The sequence below is a fragment of the Etheostoma spectabile genome, chromosome 18, assembly GCF_008692095.1.
Source record: "Etheostoma spectabile isolate EspeVRDwgs_2016 chromosome 18, UIUC_Espe_1.0, whole genome shotgun sequence".
NCBI lineage: Eukaryota > Metazoa > Chordata > Actinopteri > Perciformes > Percidae > Etheostoma > Etheostoma spectabile.
The window spans coordinates 3979507-3988275 of NC_045750.1; the positions used below are offsets into that span (position 1 = coordinate 3979507).

General features: G+C 39.3%; 1 protein-coding gene across 1 annotated transcript in view; it reads right to left on the bottom strand.

The window, feature by feature from the left end:
• cfap61 (cilia and flagella associated protein 61) overlaps positions 1–8561 on the bottom strand; it is a 30616-nt gene extending 22055 nt beyond the window's left edge. The window contains 13 exon segments of the mRNA XM_032543789.1: positions 763–889; positions 1415–1551; positions 1835–1874; positions 3296–3344; positions 3347–3392; positions 3523–3720; positions 4935–5067; positions 5516–5636; positions 6234–6301; positions 6509–6585; positions 7323–7473; positions 7619–7782; positions 8397–8561. Of these exon segments, the coding sequence (XP_032399680.1) occupies positions 763–889; positions 1415–1551; positions 1835–1874; positions 3296–3344; positions 3347–3392; positions 3523–3720; positions 4935–5067; positions 5516–5636; positions 6234–6301; positions 6509–6585; positions 7323–7473; positions 7619–7761 (1290 nt within the window). The 5' untranslated portion in view covers positions 7762–7782; positions 8397–8561.
• Between the last annotated feature and the right edge of the window lie 208 nt (positions 8562–8769).

An 8769-nucleotide genomic window follows, 5' to 3' on the forward strand; every position in this document is an offset into this window, starting at 1 on the left:
CATAATTTTCAATGTTAAAGGGGAGCGAATCACAATTTCAACATTGCTATTTTCTCTATGTACTGTTTATGCTAATAAATGATCTCAAAACAATGACCAAATTACAGGACAGCTGGTTTCATGTTAGATACGTTTTTTTGTTGCATACTTTAGCAGTGGTAGCTATATTAGCTTGAGAGTTTAGCTCTAGCAGCAGACTGCTACTCCTGCTATGATGGGAAAACAAGTAAAAGTACCTAATAGGTATATTCAAAGAGAAGCAGGTAGGTTTGGTTTCAGAGGTGAGGATTTTTCTGCATTGAGTACTTTTACTTGTAATACTTTAAGTACATTTTCCTGATAATACTTACAGACATTTACTTTTAAGTAACATTTCAGTGTAGGACTTTTACTTAACAGAGTATTTTTACAGTGGGGTATTAGTGCTTTTACTCAACTAAAGGATTTGAATAAAGTAACACTTTATAATAACGGTACATGGATTATCGGGAATTCACACATGACTTCATGTATGAAAAAGCGTAAATTCATTCATGTACTTCATGAACTTTCAGTAATGTACGAGGCAGAAAAACGAATTGTAGTGTTGTAATCGTGTTTAAGTAAACCTTACTTCTTCATTACTGCATCATTTGTTTGTGGCCCTTCAAATAAAGTGCTGAACTGGTCTATCTCTAACATTGATAATTAAGATATGACCACCGATCATAACTGCAGTCTGAACGTAGAGTGGTGCTTTGATAGGAGTGTGTGTTGCCTGACCGGGTCTCTGCGGGTCTCATAGAAGCAGTCCAGGTCCTGCAGCAGCAACTCGTTGAGTCTCAGACCCTTCACCAGATCAGAGACAGCAGGCCGGTCTGCAGCCACAGCCGGCCTCACCTTCACATTTCTGCAACCACACCATGGAACAGGAAGACGTTGTTATTATATAGTTATTACAATAAATAAACAGGCACATCACCAAGCAGGCTTTCTAGCAGCCTGTGTGCTGTGTTGTATTCTTCCAGTGATGAACAAGAGATGACTACCTATTGTAGATTAAATAAAATTGCAAGAAAGAAAGAACTGCATCTCTCTATTTCATCTCTATTTAATTTGTGAAATTTAATTATAATATATAGCTGATATAAGTGTACAAGGTTTGCAGGGAAAACATCATCTTCCTTCTTAGAGTACTTCAATTTCAAAACTTCCAAAAATAAATGTGAGCAAATCCAACAAGCTGAGAGCCTTAAATATGGTTCTGTCCATTTCATTTTCATTTACAGGTGGTGCCACAAATGTATGGGACCTCCTCCCTGAGCACAAACAATCTCAAAGCTGTGGACTTGGCAGCCTTACCAAGACAGCAACAGGGTTCTGGCATGCTGATGTGGACTGAAAAGAAACAGATTACAGATACAGGCTGACCCACCTGAGCCCGGCGCGGTGGAAGACGTAGAGTTCAAGGGGCAGCAAGCTGGTGACTCGGGGCGGCACTCTGAGGAAGCTCTGCAGCAACAAGAACTCTGGGGACAACGCTGGTACGGTGATGATGCAGAAGTCCGCATCCTGACAGATGGACACAAGGACAACTAATACAGACATACTAACCTGAGCAGATATGTTTGATTCATCATTAAAAAAGGTAATTTTCTTTAAGTATTCTATATCTTAAACTTCATAAACTTTCCTGGAAATCAATGTGAATGTTTGTTTATGTATGCATCTTTCACCAAAGCAAATTTCCACATAAGTGTAACTTATTAACTTATTGTGGCAATAAAGCCTTTTCTGTTTCTGATTCTGATTATTTTCTGATAAAACATCGGCCACATGCAAAAACCATACTTACAGGGAAATGGTTGAATATATATGGAATAAAGTCCACTGATCTGGAATAGAAGAGGGGGATGTTAAGTGAAAATATGTGTGAGCGCCAGACTTCAGAATACAAGCCAAGCTGGTTATCACTGTGGTGGAACAACTGGCCGCCCGGTCTGCCCGCTGCTTCCAGCTCAACTTTTTGCCTCCAACTCTGTCACGCTGTCACTTTAAGCATAGCTCTCATTAATAACATGCTCACTCTCGGCAGGACGCTACTCGGCTCCATATTCAGTAACAGCTGGGAGATAAGGTGGCGGTGAGAGGAGCTCAGCAGGAGCCAACTAACAGTCACTCTCCCTGCTTTAACACAGCATATGACTGATGTAACTCTGGACGACTGCCATCACTACTGCCAATGAAAATGCCTCCGAAAAGTATAAAAGTGGGAAAATGCAAACGCAACTTAAAAATGTTGGAATATTTTAAAATAAAGTACATTTGTGGGGTATCTTCCTTTCGATATCACTGAATTACAGACACCTAATTCTGTAAACTTGGTTGTTGCATGTTACCCTTAAGTACATGTTACTTATTTCCAAAGAGTCCTCTTACTACTTTGATATAAAGGGTTACGATTTCTAGAAGTAGGATCAAGTCTGCAGCTAACATTTTATCAAGCTCAAGCTTTTTTTTACAGTCAACAAAAGCCATGGAAAGCATTGTCTCAGAAATGTATGAAAGAAAAAATGCAAATGCATGTCAAAATATCAAATCATATGAAAATAAAATTAATTTTTTGTGGGGTAACTTACTTTCAATATATTTGAATTACAGAAACTTGCATGTTACCCTTATTACTATAACTACTGTAACTCGTTTCCCAAGAGTTCTCTACTTTGATATAAAGAACATATTCGTCAAGTTCCTCACAACAAGAAGGATCAAGTCTTAAGCAAACATATTCTAGAGCTAAAGACTATAGCATTTAAATGATTTAAAGTAGCCATTATTCTACTTTTTTTTACAGTCAACAAATGCCATGAAAAGACCAAAACCAACAATGTGTTAGCTTGTCTCTCAGTACTTTCTGACTTCCTGTCTGTGGCTCTCCCCTTAAGCAGCTGGTCACTATAGTTTTTTTTTTAACAAACAGGAGGAAACAGTGCATTTGTTTGGGACTCTTCAGCGGCGGATTAATCCACATTTGGTGCTCTAGTGAGTGTTTGTGGCAGCAGGAGGATGTTTGTGGGATTGAGTCAGAATAAACTAAAGTGTGTGTGTTCATGGTGATGAAGGAACATATCAGCCAGTGCAACAGTGTGGCTCACTGATGTGTATTTATGATATGACAGGCTGTGATACACACACAACACTTGTTAGGCGATACATTTGTTGGTCTTTTCATGGGATTTGAGGCAAAGATGAAACAGAGATGACTGACAGCTTTATCCTCATTAATATCCTCACACAAACTTCATCCTGACCGTACCTCATTTCATAATTCTTGTCAATAATGAAGAACTGAATACAGACAGTTTGGATTTGTCAGGGGAACGTGCCGCTCCAGTTGGCTGTGTCTCCTCCTCCTGAGATGAAAGTGACAATATTTAAATTTTCGTTACCATGTCTTTACTACAAATTGTACCTGTAAGATCCAATCTTTTTTATGTGATCAACACTCGTAACATGAATCAGTGAGTTTACAGATGGATTTACCTGCTGTGAGTCCGAGGTTTGGGTTTTTCTTGGTTCTTCATGTTCTTCTTTTGAGTTGGACTGAGCAGCAGGTTGATCCTGTTTTATCTGCTGCGGTTCGAACAAACCGTCTATCCCACTCAACTCAAAGCTGTCGTGCAGTCTTTTCAAATCAACATCAGAAGTGACCCTGATAAAGCCCGTGGCGACTCCGTCACCCTGTAGAGGAAACCCACAGACATCTTTAATGATATTTCCCTTGAACATCCGTCTATAACCCAGCCTTTATGGAGGTCTTTAACGTTAAACGTCTTTTGATAGGACAGCTGAAGGCACGAAAGGGGTGAGAGAGGGAGGAATGACATGCAGCAAAGGGCTGCAGGTTGGAGTCAAACCCCGTCCCGCTGTGTTGAGGAATAAACCTCTATGTATGGGCCCGCTCTACCAACCGGGCTATCCGGGCGCCCAACATTTCCTGTTTTGAACACTTGCTGTCTGGTAGCTGCATGATTTTGGCAAAACATTTTTTTTTTTTCATTCATAAGTACTTTTTTTTCAAATGTGGTCATTAATTTATCTTTCTGATTAGTTGAAATTTGGTTAACAAACGTCTATTCACTCTCATGCTGGTTTGAGTTGGGACTGAAATAATGCCATGTCTGTAACAGATCATCTACCAGAATAAGAAAACCACCAAAGAAATATTCAAACAACATATTCTGTAGCGTCACAAAAAGGTTGTGGCATTCATCAGAGTGAACAGCCCAACCCTCTGCGGCAACGTTTGATCGACTGTTTCTCTGGGTGCTGAACATATTCACACAAAAAGCCCAAAATGCTTCAGATGTCTGGACACAATATGTTCAGTGAGAGCATGTCTTGGCCAAGTACCAGCTCGTATCTGCCATATGCTGATGCCATGAACACATGTCAGCCCGACTGGCGGGGAGGGGAAGGGAAAGAAGATCTGTCGTCCTGAGGGAACGGACCCCAGCAGGCTTTCTGACAATCAGTCAGAGCATCTGACTGGGATCAAATGAAAACCTGTTCTCACTCCCAACTCGTAAAATACTGATGCTTGGTCAGTCGTTCTCAGCGTCTGATACCAACGCAAAAATCACCCTTTAGCATCTGTACGGAGCGCACCAGGCAGAGCAGCAGCTCGACCGCGGCGCTGTAAGATGACTTAGTATTAAGAGAGACAATGGTAGTAGTATGACAGACCGGAAACCCACATAACGAGGTTGGTTGGTTGGGGGGGGAGACATTGCCAAATCACATAACTCACGTAAGGTCTGACAAACCAGGAGGGTTAAACTAGTTTCTCAATGTAATAGCTTCTAGGTGTGATGTTTCAAAAATGACCCTGAACTAAAAACAAAGATGTTATTCTGTGTGTTTAAGTGAGGAAAAGGCTAAAAGTTGGAACAAACCTCACAAACAGCGCTGTGATTTTTCTCGTCCTCTGCCTCAATGAGCTCTGCCAGGAAGTACGGCTGGTTGACGACCGACAGAAGGTTTGTCTGCTCGGCAAACAAACGCATGATGTCATCATGATCTTCAACCCTGTAATGTACATAAAAAGTAGTAGCCTACATCTTTAAGCTCACCCAACCAATATAATTTATACAACATGAAAAGGCAGACAGTGCTTAACCCACTAATAATTATCACCAACTCTGCAGATCTTTAAAATCTAAACTTTTAGCCTCTTTTGGATCATAGTTTTGGTTTTGTACCATGTTTGTCAGCTTGTCCGTCTGCCCCCAAGTCGCCTAAAAAGAAATCCAAAAAATCCAAAAAAGATCCACATCCGCGAATTCTGCTGCAAATTAACTGTGAAAGGGCAATCCAGCCAGGTCATGGCATGCTCAAGATGAAGGCAAATGTTCACATACATCCCCAGCACCTTGTTCTCTACACCTTTTTCACTGCACTCCATGTATTTTATACAAAGGTTTCACTGTTTTGTGGAAAGAAGCTTTGTTAGTTGGGAGGAATCCGCTGAAATCACCTGGCGGGGCGGATATGAAGCCGTGGACAGTGCTTTTCTCTGTGGCAGATGAACGCTAAGCACTGAGGCGTGGGGCCAGTCCGGCTCTGCAGCTGCTCAAACATCTCATCCAGTGCCGGCTCTGCACAAACACCAATCACAAGACTCGGTCTCCACAAAGTTCATTTTTAACCCTCCAGTTGTCCTTGGCTCCAATTTAACCCGTTAACAAAGTTTCCTTATCAGACATTTAGGTTTCTTTCGACCAAACTGCTGCAAAATAACATGGATGGGTCCATAAAACGCTCTTCACGAGTGAAATTAAGAATCAGATCTTTACTTTCATTGATTTGTGGGTTTTATTCAATTGTATAACCTAACTAAACCTTTGACAGATCTATCCATTACCTTCATTCCTCTGATCTTAACTTTTAGTCAAAATTATTCATAATTTCTGTTTTCTTCTAACAGAAATATAGATAATTTCCTATAATTGAGGTTTATTGGCCAGGAACTCTGTAAATAACTGTAAAACTAGTGTTATCAAGTTATAGTATAAGTATCCTTCTAGTGGTGAAAATACTGGTGGTAATGGAGGAACAAAGTGCCAAAAATGTGGAACAAGCACCAAAAGAAATTAATTAATTTTTTTTTTTATATAAATTTTGACCCGGAAGGACAACACAAGGGTTAAATAATTGATGATGAGCTTAACTATACATTTGAAGCAGTTCTTCACCTAAACTGCCAACGTTCGGGCTAACCAAGCAGATGTATTCAAGCTCTGCGACGGCGTTAAAGACAGCCCTGTGAAGAAGAAGCATAGCAACAAGGGAATAAGAATTTGGCAGGCATTGCATCTTTTTTATACGCATGAAATTTGGGAGTTGAACTCTGACAATGTAACATTCAGAACTTTACAGTACAGCTGTTTATAACCACACAAAACAGCAAATGAAGTGACATTTGGGATATGGCTATATGTTACTCTCTTATATTTACTTTTTTAAATACCTCATTATTTCCTTGACACTAGCTGTTGCAAACTCCGGCTCTGCCACGAAAAGGTGGAGGAAGAGTGTGTTCAAAGGCTGTGGAGGTGAGAAGACTAAGTCAGTTTTTCTCCAGGTGTCAGTTAACTTTCATTCCACCTCATTTGAGAAGCACTTTACTTCAAACTTTAAATTGTGAAAAAGCGTTATTATGAGCAAATAGACACAGTAGTTCTGTTGGGACCAGAGATAACTCAGATCCTACGCAATTAGAAACTACAGTATGTATGGAGGACGGAAAATGCCAAAATAAAAAACATAATTGACTCAGTAAATAAATGATTATGCCATTATATGTACCAATAATTAAACCAAAAAACAATTATAGGGACTACTTTATTGATAAAATGTGACATAAATTGAGATTTCTACTCAGATAGAGATTTTTACCATTTTATTGTACAAAATACATATGTGGAAATAAGATATATTGGATCTTATTCACAGAAAGTATAAAATATGTTACCAGTAAATTGTGGTGGAAAACTATTTATTTTTTTATATTTAAGGTTTTTTGAAAAAAAACAGAAATTTACAAATGCAAAGCTAAATTAAAAAAAACAGAAACACCAAGTTATGTCACATTTTATCAATTAATTATTGCTGACATTTAAAAAAAGATATGTTTTGTTACATTTAAAGACAACATATTATTTTCATTATTTATTGAGTCATCTATTTATTTTAGATTTTGGCAGCTCCCGTCCTCCACAGGTATGATCATCCAATGAAAAACAACTCTACATAAGCAACCCTTTGCATTGAATGATACCAACTGTGCATTTTCCAGCCTTGAAGTGTTTCTGCAGGAAAGGTTTCCAGAGAGTAGGATCCACCAAGTCTCCAACAGGGTGGTCAAGGAAGGAAGCGTGGGCCAGGATGTCGTCCTTTTCGTTGACCAGGGTCACGGCCAGATTGGCTTTCTCTCTGGAGGGTCCAGGGGGGGCAGAGTGGAAACAAGAACCACAGAATGACGTTCAGATAACAGTGCAACAATAACCCAGTGACTTACAAGTACGTCAGCAGTAATTTGATTACTCGCAAGGCACATTTTTTTTTCATTTTGTCTTACAGAAGATGAATTGCATTGACCCTTCCAAAAACTGCCAGGGCTGAGGGGCTGATGAGGCGGTCGATCCCCTGAGCATCCGCTGATTCGCTTCTTCTGACGCTCACAGTTTCCTCTTGGCCACCGGCTGAACTTATGGTCCTCATCTTCACTTGGACTGATTAAAGCTGTGGTAAAAGTTAAGTATTATAGGCTAAATGTATTGAGAGTCTGAAAAGTGAAAGTACTTATTGTGCAGTAAAATGTTCAGTGTCAGTGTTTTCTAACTCTATCTGATGTTTGTGGTATTTTTCAACTGGTCCAATATGCTTTTTAAAGAGTTTATTTAGCTTAAGAAGTAGGATAAATTAAAACACATAAAGGAACACTTCATCCTTCAGTTTGTTGTTCAACATCAACACTAATGGAGATACATGGTTTTCACTGGACAGGAAAAAAGATGAAAAACTGTTATCTAAAAGTAACTAACCTAAAGCTGTCAAAAAAGTGTGGAGTAAAAATTAAGATATAGCTACACCTCTGAAATGTAGCTAATGTTTGAGGAGTAGTCTACAAGCATGTTGCATAAAATAGAAAATAGTACTTTGAATTTGTATTGAAATACCATACTTGAGAAAATGTATTTAGTTGCATTCCACCACTGGACAATACCAACAACACCAACAACAGACGTCCTATATTATCTTAACAATAACGTTAGCTTAACTAGCTAACTAGTTGCAGTCCTAACATTAGCCAGCCCGGGACGAACAACTCTTAAGTTATTTAGCTAGCTACTCACCTGCTGTCACACATTTATTTCCCCCCTAAACAACAAGCTGGTCTATTTAAATTTAAATTGCTCGTGGGTTAAAATTAGAAACAAAAATTATACGTAGCTAGCTTCCTTGAAAAAAACTGTCCGTTTGCAGTTCGTTACCGTCCCAGCCGTTGGCTAACGCAAGCCATGTAACCATAGTAACAGAGCGATATTTTTGCTGCATTCATGTGGTGCCGAAATATTCGGGAAATTTAGTTCCTCACCGGGAAAATACAGGTGAGTCAGGACAACATTTCGGAAATTTTTGCTAAACGATTTTCCAAATTTGCATCCATGGCGGACTAAAGTAAATCATGGGTTAGTGATAAGAATTGTTTTTATTAATTCACGTGTT